This window comes from Myiozetetes cayanensis, unplaced genomic scaffold (assembly GCF_022539395.1).
Source record: "Myiozetetes cayanensis isolate MyiCay16 unplaced genomic scaffold, myiCay2020 scf13, whole genome shotgun sequence".
Taxonomy (NCBI): Eukaryota; Metazoa; Chordata; class Aves; order Passeriformes; family Tyrannidae; genus Myiozetetes; species Myiozetetes cayanensis.
Genome location: NW_026086937.1, coordinates 23,088,744 through 23,105,017, shown reverse-complemented (window position 1 = coordinate 23,105,017; position 16,274 = coordinate 23,088,744). Strand labels below are relative to the sequence as shown.

Genomic DNA, 16,274 nt, shown 5'->3' with positions numbered 1-16,274 from the left:
CTGCAGCCTAAAGGATTCCACGTGTATGTGGTGGAAGCCCCTTGCCCGTGACCACAGGCGTGTTCCTCGCCCGGTGCTGACACTGGAGCGAGTGAGGCATGAGCTGAGGTGGGGATGCCATGAGCATCCTCTTGCATGGGGGCGTCTGAGGGGTCTGTCCACATCCCACTGCCCTCTCCTTGCACTGCAGAGAAGAACAGCCCATGACATCCCATGATGTTTTTCCTCCTGAGCTGGTGGAAATGAATGGAAGGAGGGAGCCTTTTCCACCTGCACAGACAGGTTGTGTTTAAATTCTTTGTGGGTGCCATTAGGAGGCTGTGTTACATTTCTGGGTGTAGTTTTAGAAATAACTCTCATTGCAAGACTGAAACAAGCCCGAGAGCCTGAGTGACATGGCTAACTGATGGGCTGGTTCCCAGGGATAGCGGTTTCCTTGGCTGGGATGGCTGACTGGGAGCTCGCTCTCAGTTCTGATTTCTTCCGAAAATCTGACAGAGGGAAGTGCTGACCTTGCTGCAGGTTCAGTCCTGCAGGCAGAGAGGAAAGGGTCAGACACCCAGGGCCTGGGTCTTTTGGTTCGTGGAAGAAGCCGAGACCATTTTCCTCCAGGCTGCCAAGGCTGTGCCGTGTCCCTGCCCGGGGGCAGGCGAAGCTCCTCTCCCAGAGACACCCCCTGCCCTGGCTCAGTCCCCTCCCAGACACCAGGAGGCTGCTGTGGGTGGGCAGTGGGGCCAGGCTGTGCCCAAGGCTGCTGTGCTGAGGGGCCAGTCAGCTCCTGGACGCTGCTGGAGCGCTCCGTGGGCTCCTCGGCAGCGCTGGCTTGTGAGCACCACTGGGATGAACTGGCTCCAACAGCTAAAGCTGGAATTTCTTCCTAGCCAGAAAGAATTCAGCCCATGGAAAAACCCTAAAAGTTTCTGGTTGTGGCAGGATTACAGCAGGGCTGACAGTGAAAGTTCCTGTTTGGAGCAGGATTACAGCAGAAATGAAGTTTCTCAGGAACTCAGATTTTCCACTCAAATACAGACGCTGATAATTTTATATTTGCCTCTTTGTGGCTTGAAGTCAGACTCCTCCTGAAGTTAATTTTTCTGTTTTGTAGGAGCTAAATCTTCTGTAATTTATAATTTTATAATTTAAAAAATATCTTTTCCTTGTAAAATTGCATTTTATTAGTGCTAGCAGAACTGCAGACCGAGGTATTTTCACTTCAGAATTTGGTGTATTGTCTGTGTCACTCAGAATTGCTCTGTTTGATTCGAAGCTGGCAGCTGTGTGTCACTGCCAAGGGGTGAAGCCCCTCCTGCTCTGTGAACTGTGGCACAGGTACGTGGTTCACCCTGGGGACACATCTGCTGACTGCTGTGGGAGCTGGATGAAGTCCCAAACTAACACACTTAGTGCAGGCTTCCCAGAATCCCTTTTTTCCCAGGATCTAGCAGCTGCATGTCTTCCTTGTGCCCTGCTGCCTGGGTGGCCACACAGCTCCTGTTCCCCCAGCGTTCCGGGAGCAGGGGATGCAGTTACGTTGGTGGCTTAATTAAATGTCACAAGGAGGTTCCTGAGGCCACCAGCCTGGGATGGGCTGGGGCAGGAAACCCTGCTTGCTGCTCACTGGCACTACTTAAGAAGTAAGTGCTGTGGTTTTTTAATCTGACACCATTTGTGTTCTCAGACTGTTTCTATGATGGTTTTGGTAAGCCCTTTTGTCCAGTCCTTGGTCAAATTCCAGCAGAAATCTGCCTTGTTAATATTCTGATTGTCTTCCTCAGCTCTGTTGGTTATTGGCAAATGCTGTGGATTCTCTTGCAGCTTTTTAATGTTTTTACACATGAGAACATGGTGGGATGCACTTTCCAAAGTGCTTTTGTAAGTGATAGGGCCACAAGGTGAGACCTGCAGGGCATCTGCAGGCACTGACACTCAGGTTTGCCTTTGTCGCTCGGTCTGTGCAAAGCAATGAGTCAATTCCTATCCCTTCCTTTGCTTTCCCACAGGCAAAATGCAGTCTTGGAAATGATTTAATATTTAGAGAAGTGGTTTGAGAGTTATTTGCTTAGCTTGCACTACTATTATTAAAGTCAGAGGTTTTTAAAGGTTTTAGTGAGCTGTAATTGTAGATGGTTTTCAGTTCAAAACACCTGGGGGAGCGTGGGGACTGGCTCTGTGCAGTGGGGAAACCTGAGCCACAGCAGTGATGAGCCCGGGAGACTTGGTGGTTTTGCAATTGCAAATCTCTTGCAGCGGCTTCAGAATCACAGAATCACTCATTTAGGCTGGAAATTCCCTCCCAGCCCATCAGGTCCACCCTGTGTCCCATCCCTACCTTGTCCCCAGCCCAGAGCTGAGTGCCACGGCCAGTCCTTCCTTGGGCACCTCCTTGGGCAGCCCCTGCCAATGTCGAGCAACACATCCAGTGAGGAAATTCTTCCTGATGTCCAACCTGAACCTCCCTGGCACAGCTTGAGGCCGTTTCCTCTTGTCCTGTGGCCGGGAGCCTGGGAGAAGAGGAGGACCCTCCCCTTGTGACACCCTCCTGTCGGGTAGAAATTTCAGCTTCAACTTGAAAAAACTGAGTCTTTTGCTGGAGGCTGAGTGGGATCCTGCAGCAGCACTGCAACCTGCTGGGCACTGCAGGTGCTTTAAAGCTTAATAAAAGCCTCTGTAATGAACCTTCAGTTAATAAACAGTAACAATCAGTTACTGCAAATCCACGTCCTTAGTGCTTATTAAAAGTATTTGCAACACTTCTCAGAATTATGGTGAGGTCAAACCCCGTGTATCCATTCTAAGCACTCACTGAGAGCAAGGAACAAACTCCCCCCTGAACACAGATGTATTACTCACCTGTCTCTGGTAAGCAGAGTGTCTCTTGACATGACTCTGCTTTTGCAAAGGGTTTTCCCCCCCGTGTTGTCTACTGAGGTCACGTATTTTCTGCTTTGGTTTTAAATGGTTTGAATTCTAACATCAGCTAAATACTTTCTGCAATATTTTCTTCTAGTTTTCATACAGCTTTTCATACACCCGTTTGAGTGGCACAACTTACCCTGGCTGAGTCCCCACTCTGCCAGTGGAAATAGAAAAGTTTGAATCCCTCCGTCCAGCACTGCTGTAGGGATGGCTTCAGGGGATGGATAATTGGTAGCACAATGGTTTTAGCTTGCTTTAACCTTTCTCTTACAAATACAAATGCCAAGTATTTGTGGCACTTTGGCCAAACCTTCTCTTGCATAAAGAAATGTCTCTGGGGTCTTTTGTGCTGGTGTTTCCAGCAGCTGGTGAGAATTTACCCCTGGTTGTTTTCCTTTCCCTCTCCTATTCACAAAAGGAACAAATTAAGAAAGTTAAGATTTTCTGCTTACAAAATGAAAGAAAATCTTTACAGACATGAGGTCTGGGCAGCAGTTTGGGCTTTGTTCTGTGCAGCAGGACTTGCTTATGCAAGGGACAGCCTTTGGCAGGGCCCTGAGAAGGGGTGGGCACGTGGCACCTCCTGCAGCACTGGGAGAAACAGCTTTGGGGAGAAATGGCATGAGAAATACCTGTGGGGGGGAAAACATGAAATACACCTTCGTGAGAGGCAAATTGTTTGCCCAAAGTCCACACTTTACCTAAGACACTGGACTTGTTCAGCACAAGTCATGTAACAAATTTAAACTGAGGAAAACAAAGTATTATCTGCAAAAGATATTTTAAAAACATTTTCTTTGCTGCTGTCTTCACTTTAACAGTTCACAGCCTGATTTGAAGTACAGTGAGCTGTGATCAGGGTAGGCAGCACGTGACAGAGCTGACAAATACTGGCCTCAGATTTGTGGTACCGCGAAATGTGCTGCCTACAAACATTCTTGTGAGGATGAAAGGGGAAATAAAAAATGGGCAGCAATCTGGGAAAAAGGGTGTCCAGAGCCAAGACTCAAGGACTGATGCTTTCAACATGTGTTGTTTCATGTTCCATTTTGTTTTATTTAATGTCTTTGTTTATGAATCAAGTTGTAATTTGAAGAACAGACCATGTGCTTTCTCTTGATCGCTGTGTCGTACTCCAGCTCAGCTGGAGGAGCTGGGGGCCTCTGGTTTGGATAACATCTCTCCTGTTGCTCATCCTTTACATGCCCAGTGAGTCTGCAATCCCAAAGCATTGCTGATTTCAGAATTAAGCCTTAAACCTGTGTTTCTGCTGCATACATGTGTACATACACAAAATCAGAGGCATGTTTGAGTAAACAAATCCAAACCCTCTCTTGCTGCAAACATTTCCTAAATGTCTCTTCATGGTCTCTCAGGCGGTCAAGCTCCTTCCCAGGTGATTGCCTTGGGCTTCAGTTTTATCAGAACTGCCTCAATTTTGTGTAAGATTCCTGCTGATTGTCTGCCAGGTCCCTTCTCTGCCAGCCTCTTTTCCCCTGGGATGGCAAATCTAACTCCAGCAATCTGCTGCTGGATCCTGAATTCAGGAATTGTGCTTATTGTTGTGAAATGGAAAACTTTGTGAGACATAAAACTACGTGAACACTGAGAAGCTGGAAATGAGAGGTGTGAGCTAGATGGAATTCTCATTATAAGTCTGGGTTTCTTAAATTATTTTGACCTCTAAAACTTAAGGTAGGACAGAATTTGGTGGAGGTGGCTGGGAGTGTGGGTAGATCCTGGTTCTCTGTGTGCTCACTAAGGGGGTTTGTACTGTCAAATAAGACATTTGTTTCCATTTATACAACTTGCAATTTGTAATAAGCAACAGATGGAAAAGCAGTATCCAAATTCTCTTGTAGAGAATGTCTTGTAGATACCATCCCCTCGTTTTGTAAAAACAGGCCAATTCCAAGTCCTGTAAGTGCCATTAAAAAGTACAGATAGTAATAAAGAAGAAAGAAAACAGAAATACCTGAAACTTAGTGAAGTGATATGAAGTGGCTTCTGAATATCAAGCCAAAAGCTGTTTCAGGGTTCAAGGGGTATTTTCAGCCCCGTGCTGCTCTGACTGAACTGAGCGGTCGGTGGGTGTTCATCAGAGGCTTCAAAGGGCACAATAAGTAATTTTTGCTTTTTACTACAAGGTTGTAACTTGATTGACCAAAGGCAATGTGGACAACATTGACTGGCAGCAGTGCTGTGCTGCAGCCCTTCCTCTGTCCTTGAGTCTCCAGGTGATGGTCACAGCCTGTTCCTGTCCTCCCTGGAGGGAAGGACGGACAGAACTGGTGTTTCTGTTCCTCACGGGGTTCGGAGGGCCCTCGGGTACCCTGCTTTGGTGGAATGGGAACCGTCTGCAGGGCTGCACTGCCTCCCTGTGGCTTCTCCCTCCATTTCCCAAAATGCTGATTTGGGATGGAATTGTGCCCGTCGCGGCAGCCCGGGGTGCTGCCACTGCCAGGGGCACCCCTCGGCCCGGCCACTGCCACACCGGTGAGGTGCCAGCTCATGGGGCACTGCCGGGCACCTGAGCTCAGGGCAGGTTTACACTGGGCAGTGGGAGATAATTATTCCTTGGAAGGGTTGCCCAGCCCTGGCACAGCTGCCCAGAGCGGTGTTGGAGCCCCCATCCCCGGGGGGATTTAACAGATGTGGGTCAGTGGTGGCCTTGGCAGTGCTGGGGAATGCTTGGACTTGATGGTCTGGGGGCTTTTCCAACCAGAACATTCTGTGACAGACAAAGCAAGGGCTTGTAGTGCCGTGAGAGCACGGGAAGTGGAACTGCAACAGAGGTGTGAGAGCTGAAGAGGGATTGCTGTTCCAAACAGATGTAAGTTATAAACCTCCATTAGTGTTACAACCAAGATGTAAGGTTATGGGCTCACACATTTCTCCTTTCCAAACCACAGCCTGAAAACTCAGTCTGATGTTGCAACAGGTATTTTTATCTGGGCTGACTTTTTCAGGTGACAGGTCAGTGCCTGAGCAAGTCCCTTGCAATCTCTCCATGGCTGATTGTGGTGACAGGCAGTGCCAGCCCTGACTGTCCTGACATGGAGCACACGGCTCAGGGGATGCTGGCTCTGGGCAGGGTGGCATTGCTGGCTGCTCTCCTTCCCATTGCAGTTTTAACCTTGGCTTTAGTCTGCTTAACTTTGCATTCATTTTTTCCTGAAGCGCCGGTAGCTTGGAATACATGGAAACGCAGAAGTTGGCAAGGAGGGCGTGCTGCATGGCTCTTGGTAGGGTGTGTGTAGGAAGAGCAGAAAAATAGAGTTTCATCATCTTATAATCATAGAATGGTTTGGGCTGGAGGGGATCTTAGAGATTATTTCATTCCAGCCCCCTACTGTGGGCAGGGACAACTTCCACCAGACCAGGTTGCTCCAAGCCCTGTTCAACCTTATTTAATGAAATTAAATAAAGAGGAAAAAGACTAAACCAAGTGTTTGTTTGCTTTACAAAGTTCAGAGTAGTGGGAGAGTAGGTGATACGCAGCAAACCAGCAGTGGTGGGTGCTGGTGCTGGCTCTGGAGAGTTTGGGCAGTGTGGAGGCTGGTGTTGGGTGTGGCAAGAAGGGTAATCACTGCATGGGACTGAGCTGGAGTTTAATGATCACGTTTCATTTGACACCCCATCCCTTGTCTGAGAGGGGTCTTGTGGTGTCCCAGCTGGTCCCTTCGACTGAAAGGGCTCTAATAAAATTGGTATAAGGGCATTCCCATGTGACATCTGATGCTTTAGGGTTCCCTTGGTGAGTTTTGTTTAAGATTTCCTTCATCTGGGAGTGCTGTGGGTTAGGAAGGCTGCTGGGGCAGTTCACTGGAGGGCAGAGGGGTGGGTCTGCCAGAAGGTGAGATGTTGGTCTCTGAAGGCTGAGCACTGTGAGCTCCTGCCTAAGCTGAAGGTGATCTCAGGGCAGGGACAGAGCAGAGCCCGGGCTGCCACTGCACAGCTGTGTTTCCAGCTGGAGACCAGCATGGAAGGAGAGAGGGAACCTTCCTTAAGTGCAACAAAATAAAGCACCAGTTTTGTGGTGGTTCCAGGTCTGGCCATGTCTTCCCCCATGCTGTTTCCCCATGCCAGAGCAGTGGTCACTCAGAGCAGCTGTCCTGGGAGCTCCTGCCACTCCTGGTGAGAGGCAGGGCAGGAGAGGGTTTGTCCTCCATTCCCCATCACCAAGCTGTGAAATCCCATTCCTTTAGCTGTGTTTTACCTCCCAGCCCCCGAGGAAAGGTCTGAGCTGTGCAGAAGAGGAGATGGGTTTGCTGCTCCGTGTCCAGCCCTGTGTGCACACAGGAGTCTCTGCTGGGACCCAGGCACCTGTGTCAACTGGGCTCAGCTGTCCCTGTCCCCAGCACATGGTGCTGGCCTCCAGGGCACATGAAGTGACCACAGAGCTGTGTTCTCTCTTGGTTTTGCTGGAGGGGGTCAAGAACATTGTGCTTTAACCAGCTGTTGTGCTGCAGAAGGACTGAGGAGGGAGCACAGGGTGTCTTGTCCTGACTGAGGAGGAGAGCACAGACGGAGTTTTAAAACACTTTTAATAGCTTGGAGGTACCCAGAACTTAAAGCAAATGTCTGAAAGTTTGACTAAGGGCTGCTCCTCCTCTGCATTTGGGCTGGTGGCACATAGCTCATCTTAAGCCTTCTGTGATGTTTCATGCTCTGCTCCCCCAAAGGATGCTCCAGCCCCACAGGCTGCTCTGTGTGAGAGCACGGGGATGTGGTGCTTCATTGTTGGTAGAACTTCAGCAAAAGAAATAACTCAGATTTTAAACTGAAAAGGTAAAACCCTCACTTATCTCTACAGCAGGGTTCCTGGTGCTGCAGCTGTTCTGTTCAGCCCTCCTTGTGTGTGTGCCTGCAGCTGCAGTGTTTCCTTGGTCAAATTATTACCTGTTTGACTCCTACCTGTCTACCCTCTGCAGAGGTGGCAGCCTCTGGAAGATGCACAGAAATCTCTTAATCTTGCAAATAGTGGCAATTAAATCTGATCTGTCAAATATTAACCAGAAGCCCTGCCCTGTAAAATATTGTTTTATCTGCCAACCCTACTATTGCACAAGGGGTTGTTGTGTTATGCGAGGCAAAGGTGGTGCCTTTGCCAGGGCAGGAGGTGCCAGTTACTGCCTGAGGAGTGGCAGTGGGTCAGGTGCTGCCAGGGGCCGATCCCTGCGAGCTGGGCTCTTGCTGAGCTGCTGCCCCGTGGGCATAGCTGTGCCCAGGGCTCTGGCTGAGCTGCTGCCCTGCAGTGGTTCCTGAATCTCCAACACATGTGTTTACATCTTGGTGTCCCCGTGTGCAGCTCCCAGCCACATCCTGCTCCTCATTTCTCAACACCTCTCCCCTCTGGAGCCCTGGGGCTGGCTGCTGCTGCTGAGGGCAGGGACAGGGTGCTGGGTGTGCAGCCTCAGTGTTTAATCCAGGTTTGGCACGCCAGCTTGGCCACTCCCAGTGGCTGCCTGCCTTGCTGGGGAAACTTGTTTTCTTGGGAGCCACCAGTGGAGTAACCTCTGCCCCATGTGATCTGACGAGAAATCACCTCCTGGCTGGGACCCAAACAACTCATGGGATTGATTAACTTTGCCCTGTGCTGGCTTGTGGCTGCTCAGAGTCAGTGAGAGCTGCTCTCACCAGTCCGACAGCGGTGCCTGCAGAGATGGGGGCCAAGCTGCTGTGCCTCTGCCTGCTCACAGCCCTGCTCGCCTACTACATCTACTCCCCCATGCCCGAGGGGCTGGCCGAGCCCTGGACACTGATGCTCGTCTTGACCCCCTTCAAGGTTGTGGGACAACTGGTGAGTGGGGGGAGGGCTGCGTGGGGAGGGCTGTGGAGCCGGGGGGGATTCTCATGGCTCTGGGGCTCCTGGAGCCGTGGCAGTACATATGTGCCATGCTGCATGTGTTCCATGTATGTGGGAGTACACTAAGTGAAGTATACTATCACAGTAGGTGAAACTGGGCATTGAACTTACTGCAACTATGACAGATCTAAGAATAGAAAAGATTTATTTGTGCAATCTTGAGAAAAGGCTGTTCAGAGTAACTGGAGTATGATGATGGATGTGACCACAGACTGACAAGCACAGATGAGTTTCTTTTGCTTTACAGTCCCGTGCAGCTGAAGCCCTGCTGCTTGAATTGTTCTGTTTCTCAGACCCTGTGTCCTGAGCTCCCTCGGCAGTGTTGGGTGTCAGGGGAGGGAAAACTAGAGTTGCTCTGAAATACCATTGATTTTTGTGGTTTCATGGAAATCTGACAGAATGAGCCTGAAAACTACACTAAGCTAACTATAGGGGTGATGGTGCTAGAGCATGTAGAGATCAAGCTATATATACATAAAAATAAAACTTTTAATACCGCTGTGCTCTTGCCTACCTAAAAATGGTGTCTAGCTCAGGAGTGCAGAGCTGTGTGTCACAGCCTGGACAGGTGGTGGTGTTACACCCTGGCTGCAGTTCAGTATTTACTGACAGCATGGTCCGTGTGCCCCTCTGAGCTATTTGAATATGTACGACTTCCCTGGCTGCTGCTTAACTTCAGGCATGTTACAGACCCTTCCAACACGTGTAAGTGGTCTGTGAAGCTACACATCTCGTGTAAATAGTGGTGCTGGAGCTCCCACCTCTGAGGTGCAGTAACTGGGAGCTGGTTTGAATCCAGGCTGTCCTTGCTGTGCAGTGTGGCTGCAGCAGCACAACTGAATCATAAAAACAAGGTCAAAGATGAAGGTTTGAAGGGAGGAAGAGGGCTGAATGTTGCAAACATCTTCCTGGGTGACTATAAATGTTTTGAGGCTGCTTTTCCTCTTGCACAATAAAATCTGCTAAAAGAGGGGTCTAAGGAGCCAGGAGAGAAGCTGCTAGGTTTGCTGGGGGGATGCTGCAGGAAGGCTCTGCTGCTGCAGCCACCAGCACCTGGGCTGTTGGCACCAAAGGGCACAAGTTTGGGGTTTGCCTTTTCTGTCATTTCAGTTACAACGTAGTGGGTGTGATGCTCAGAAGTCCTTGAGAGACACCACGTTTATGATTCCCTGGTGGAGACAAGGGTGCATAGCTTTTTGGGATGTCTCCTAAACATCACTCTGGAGTGTATCTAAAAGCCACTGTTGATGTCCAGAGCCATCTCTGTGAGGCAGCCCTTGTTGGCAGGGGAGACCTCGTTAGGGTTGTCCAGCCAGCAGGGATGAGGGCTTTTTTGGTGTATATCAGGGACTCTTTACTGCTCTTTTTTTTGATTTTTGTGGTTGAGGTGATGAGAGATTTAAAGGGGTGAGAAAGAATCTGTAGTCTGCACTGTTGATGTGCTGCCTTGCTGCTTCCTCTCCCAAATCTCCTGCTGGAGGGGGCTGCAAGGAGGGTCTGTGCCCAGGGAGCTCATTGCCTGGGCACCCCTGGCACGGCAGTGGTGGCAGGAGCATTGCCTGTGTGCTGGTGGATCATGTGCTGTCTCTGGCACGTGGAGCTGGTGTCTGTGGCGCTGTTCCAGCTGCCTGTGAAGCCTGAGCCCGTTCCCCACAGTGGTGGTGTGGGCAGGCACTTTGTAACTGCACTCATCTCCTGTGGAACTTTAACCCCGAGAGACTTGGATGGAGACAGCCACAGCCTCCCTGGAGCTGCACTGCTGCAGATTAGATGTGAGGTGGCTCTAAATTGTCCTGAATATATCCTGAATGCTCAACTCAGGGCAGTGACTCGTGGTCACTTATGGTAGGTCTGCAGAGGGGACCCTGCTTGAGTCTTTCTGAGTTGGAACACAGGGAGCAAACTGCTGCCCTTGAGCACTCCTGAGCAGCAGAGTCCTCTCTGAGCTCCCAAAAGGATGTGCCAAGAGCACCATGAAACGGCAAATCTCCATCCCCTGTGCTGTGGGAGGTTCTGGGGAGCCCCCAGCTCAGCAGCCCTGCTGGGGTGTGCCCAGCACGCCCCTCTGTGCCCGTCTCACTGCAGCAGGGAAACTGGGAATGTCTCCCAGCAGGGAAACTGGGAATGTCTCCCTTTGCCTGCCCATGGCCCTCTGCTGCTGAGCTGGGGAACAGCCTCCAGGAATGAACCAGCCACTTGCTTTGATGCTTGAGCAGAAAATGCTTCAGGTATTTCAGGAAGTGCTCCACACCCTCGCTCTGAAACACGTGGAGAAATTATAAAATGTAACGCAACGTCTTTGCTGTGGTTCTGTGGTGTCCTCCCAAAGCTCCCTCCCTCCCCGGCCCCGCTCCTCAGAAACACTAACTCAGACTCAGCCTTTTCCAGCCCCACTCCCAAACTGCCTGTGTCCCCGTGGGGCTGATGGGGAGCTTCCCTGGAGGGTGTCCCATCTGGACCGTCACCCCTCGGGATAACTGAGCTGCTGGAAGTTGTGTGGGTGCTCCGCCTGCCCAGGCACGGCCAGGCTCCCCTCCTCCTCCATATATTTGGGACTTTTGTCCTTTCTGCCCTGCTCCTCTATGGAGGAGGGAGGAAGTGACTGTGGAAAATGCATGAGGATCCCAAACCCCAAAGTGGTTGGTTTTCCTGTTAACCTGTGGCACCCCATAATCTCACACTGTGACGATGAGGATTTTCGTATGAGAGCGGGATTTCCTTTCATTTCCATTGGATAATGGCCTGGAAACCGCAGGCAGCAGCTCAGTGGTTTTCCACAATGCAAATTGTCCAGTTGTGGAAAACACAGCTGTGTGAGTGCTGAAAATCCTCAGTGCTGGGGCTCAGGGAATTCCTTTCACCAGGGGGGTTTCACAAGCTCAGTGGAGTCACGGCAAGACTCACTTTGACAGATATATTTGTATTTTCAAGAACTAATCCTGGGGGAAAAGGCAACAGTTGAGAAATATTTACATAAACTATGTAAATGTTGTGGCTAAAACTGCAGTTCTGGCATATGTGTGTTTGTTTTCACGGAGCTGAAGGCAAGGACCTGTGTTTCCCTTTGTGGTGTGCCAGGGACTGCCCACTCATCTCCATCCCAATTCCAACCCACTGGGATTGGCAGGGCTCCTCCTGGCATCACCTGCTCCAAGCCTTCAGAGGGAGGTGACGCACGTAAACACTGACATGAGTCTGAGTGCAGGTCCAAACCAGCAAGGCCGGTGTCAGCGCTGGGCTGTGCCCCGGCTGGGCAGCAGTGACGCGGTGTGAGCGGCCGTCACCACGTGCTCGTTCCTCTGCCAAGTTCCCGTCAGGTGGAGACACCCGGGCCTGTCGTTGTAGTGACTTACACAGCAACTTTACGGGCTTGCACAGAGCATCGAGTGCCTTCATGGAAACTCAGTCTGAGAGGAACTGAGGCTGCACTGAAAGCACTGTTTTCCCTTGTCTTTAGGCTACAGCTGTTGAGGTGCTGGGGCTGATGAACTACATGGAGGCCATGAGGCTGATCACAGTTACCGAGATAGTCGCAGCCACATCCGATGAAAACGTCACTGTGACAAGCACCGAGTTCAACAACGTCCCCGTGCGCCTGTACCTGCCCAGGAGGGCACCTGACGGGCTGAGGAGGGCCATGATCTACTTCCACGGCGGGGGGTGGTGCGTGGGGGACGCAGGTAAGCACTTTTGCCGTTGGTGCCAGGGGTCTGAGTGGAAGATCTCAACAGCCCATGTCAAGGGCTGCCTTTTGTTTTATGGGACTTACCCCAGGGGAGGGTCAGGAGACGGGTGTGTCAAAAGTTAAAAGCAGGTGGAGGTTTGGGACAGTCACCTGAGAGCTTCTGCCAAGAGGAGCATTAGGCTGTGTGTGTGTCCCTCCTCCCAAGGGCGGGGGTGTATTCTGAGTGACTCGTTTTGTTTCAGGCATGAAATCCTACGATCACATGTCACGGCGGATTTCAAACGAGCTGAATGCCGTCGTGGTGTCAGTCAAGTAAGAGAGATTCTCCTTCCAGGTGGGATGAGGGTTTGGAATAAATTAATTTCAATTAATTTAGTTCCAATTAATATAATTTTGCAATATCTGCCTTTGATCATGTGTCTTCCTGCTGGCTATAAGCATTTGTGAACAGAGGCCATCGGGCTGGTAGTGGTGAATTGTGGCCGGTGGCTGTTTTGGCTTTATGAAGGTGGGTGGGTACTACAATACTGGACCCTCCTGAATAGACTGTCCCCACTTCTCTGGGCACAGAAATAATAAACATCCCCCAGCTCAGGCAGACATTAGCGAGCCCTTCTCTTTGTTAGTAGCAGGGACTAATGCATTTCTCTTGCCTCCACCAGCTACAGGTTGGCCCCTGAACACCCTTTCCCGGTGCCGTTTGAAGATGTGTACTCGGTGACGAAGTTCTTCCTGCAGAGCAGTGTCCTGTCCCAGTACGGGGTGGACCCCACTCGGGTCTGTGTCGCAGGGGACAGCGCAGGGGGCAACCTGGCTGCGGCTGTGGCACAACAGGTACGGCTAAAGCCTGGTTGGCAAGCTCAGAATAGTTGTTTTTGTCATTTTGTGACTGCCACCAAACACCTCAGCTCAAAGAACGTGCAGCTCTCGTGGTCTGTGTGCGCAGGATGTCCCACAGCCTGTGGGATCACGGTGCTCCCAGGGACCAGGGGACCGAGCGTACCTGAGCCATTCACTGGCAGCAGAGGAGCTTCAGTGTCATCCAGACCCTCATACCCTAAAAAGGCTCTCTGCACTCTAATACAGCGTGCTAACCTTAAGCACATATTGCCTGGTTTAGGTATGGTGTTTGAAAAGGGAATTTTAAAATTTGACTCATAAAGATGTAAATAGCAGGGCAAAAACCCCCGACCGAACAAAAAACCATCACTAAGTGTTCCAGTGTCTGATCACACAGTTCAGTGCCTTTTGTGCTTCTCACTCAGGATTGTTAAATAAAGCCAACATGATGTTGTTGCTCTCTTGAGAAGTTGTTTGGATTGTAATGAATCTCACTGGGAACACTGGTGAATTTGCTGTGGATGCTGAAGGCAGAAGGTGAGGGAGAAAATGAAAAATTTATTAGTGAAGAGGGGAAAAGAATGACATATAAGAAATGTTAGTGTTCAATTCATCATATTTTATTTGTCACATCTCTAAAATGGACAGAATTGCAGGCACTTGAGTTGTAAGACCTCAGGGCTAAAAACCAACCAGGTGGATAAGTTCCAAATTGTGCAAAATGACTAAAGGAGATTCAGAAATGTGAAATTTTCATGATGTAAGAATAGAAATTTTCTGCAGTTATAGAAAAAACATTTGTTACTACTTCAGAAAGCATTGAAGCCTCCAAAAGAGTATTTCCCAGATAGTGTTATCCTTCAACATAAGGAATAAAATGAAATTGTATTTGATGTTTGAGAGCTTTTAGCACAGCACACTGTTTTAGGTGACCTGCCTATGGATTCAGAATTTCTTTACTCTGTCCCGGTTTTATTGATCTTACTTTGCTCATGTTGTGAAACGTGTGTCTTATCTCCTTACTTCAGATCTTCCGTCAGTGTGGGAGAACCAGCACTCTGATTGACTCTTCATAATTATTTCTGGTTTCCTCTACAGCTGTTGGAGGACGCTGAAGTCAAAACCAAGCTCAAGGCCCAAATTCTGCTCTACCCTGCTCTGCAGGCCCTGGACCTGGACCTGCCGTCCTACCGGGACAGTGAAAACAAGCCCCTCTTGCCCAGGTCGCTCATGGTCAGGTTCTGGAGCGAGTACTTCACGTCAGACCCCTCTCTCAGGGAGGCCATGGCCTCCAACAGGCACGTCCCCGCCGAGTCGGGCCACCTGTTCCAGTTTGTGAACTGGAGCCAGCTGCTGCCCGCGGGGATGAGGCAGGGGCTGGCCTACACGGGCCCCACGTACGGGCCCGCGGGGCTGGCGCGCCGGTACCCCGGGTTCCTGGACCCGCGGGCGTCCCCGCTGCTGGCCAGCGACGCCCGGCTGCGCCGCCTGCCCCACACCTACATCCTGACCTGCGAGCACGACGTGCTGCGGGACGACGGCGTGATGTACGCGCAGCGGCTCCGCGCCGCCGGCGTCACCGTCACCCACCACCACGCGCAGGACGCCTTCCACGGGGTGCTCATGTTCACCCTGTGGCCGTTCGAGCTGGCCCTGGGGCACCGGCTGTTGAACAACTACGTGCAGTGGGTAAAGGAGAACCTCTGACCGCCTCTCGTCTGCCGGCGGGGACTGAGGGCGCAGGAGCCGCGCCGGTTCTCGGCCGTGACTGCGACGGCCAAGATGCTCTGCAGTGTTGGGACTGGAGCTTTTCTCATCTTCTCTGGCAGGAAATCAATCTGATTCTAATCTGAGCATTCTTCCAGTGCTGTCTGAGCCTCAAACCCCCAGACTGCTGGGACTGGCCTGGGTTTTCCCTCCTGGCCCTGCCGCTTCTGGGACTTGGTGTCTTGTCTCTGTTGCTGCTTCTTTCTCCCTATCACAACATCTTCACACCACGGGCATGTGCCAGTGGGCCAGGTCACTGTGGGCACACAGGAGGCACCTGGTGGCTGCTTTCTCCCTGTCCCTCGTGGCTCCTGTTTCCCGTGGGATGTGCCAGCAAGGCCCTGCTGCTGCCGGGGGTGATGGGATGAATGGGGGCACCAGGACCAGGTGCCAGGCAGCTGGTGGGACCCACCCATCGCAGGCAGTGGCTGGGCTGGGGCTGCTGCCCCTACCGAGCAAGGCTCAAGGGAAGCACTTGGAAACCCAGCGGGATGGCTGAAAAATTGTGCAAGTGATTCAGGGTTTTGGGGGGGTTGTTAAAATTTTTTTTAAAAAGCACCTGTCTTACTCATACTCACTTCCTTTAATCCTTGAACTAGCAGGAAATACTGCAACAAACCAGCACTGGATTTCCATTGGGAAAAGGGAAGCCCTGAAGGTCCCAGCCTTACAATAGCACTGCTGCATGGTCCGTGCTCTACTTATCTGATAAGTCATGTACTGTGTGTTCTAATTGTCCTTAAAATTGTTCAGTAGTTTTTACATATGATTTTTTAAAAGTAAAATTAGCTTAGTAGCTTTTTAGGTTTGAAAAAGAGTTCAGCTTTCTGTGTGGAACAAATAACCTCTGTGTAAATGTTTTGTGTGCTAAATATAAACCCTAAAATTTTGAAGCATGAATACAGGGGTTGGCTGTTGGTTTAAGCTAATCAAACCATGGCCATGTACTTCATGTATCCTGCTTTTCTTTTGCATAAAAGATACTGAATCTTCAATAATTCTGGGTTATTTTTCCTGAGTGTGTGCAGCCTGTTCAGATGGAATGTGCTTGGGATGACTGCTGTGCTTTTTGTCTTTTTTAGGCTGAATATAAAAATTAAACTAGTCTTTGGTTACAATGCAGTGTGCTTTGTCACTCAAGTGTCCCATTTATCAGGAAGCAACAGCAGGTGTGCTGAAGCCAAAGGGTGGCTGTTG

At 50.5% G+C, this 16,274-nt stretch overlaps 1 protein-coding gene across 1 annotated transcript; it reads left to right on the top strand.

The window, feature by feature from the left end:
* Positions 1-8,483: 8,483 nt before the first annotated feature.
* On the top strand, positions 8,484-16,195 carry AADAC (arylacetamide deacetylase). Its single transcript, XM_050308452.1, has 5 exons — positions 8,484-8,719; positions 12,243-12,465; positions 12,713-12,782; positions 13,133-13,304; positions 14,409-16,195. The coding sequence occupies exons 1-5, from the start codon at positions 8,582-8,584 to the stop codon at positions 15,015-15,017; spliced, it is 1,212 nt and encodes a 403-aa protein (XP_050164409.1). The 5' UTR covers positions 8,484-8,581; the 3' UTR covers positions 15,018-16,195.
* Positions 16,196-16,274: the final 79 nt, after the last annotated feature.

Bases quoted from the DNA above. Each gene is read 5' to 3' on its own strand.
- AADAC (XM_050308452.1), top strand. From the start codon at position 8,582: ATGGGGGCCAAGCTGCTGTGCCTCTGCCTGCTCACAGCCCTGCTCGCC. The intron at 12,466-12,712 runs GTAAGCACTTTT...GTTTTGTTTCAG, and splicing joins GTGGTGCGTGGGGGACGCAG to GCATGAAATCCTACGATCAC. The intron at 12,783-13,132 runs GTAAGAGAGATT...TGCCTCCACCAG, and splicing joins GCCGTCGTGGTGTCAGTCAA to CTACAGGTTGGCCCCTGAAC.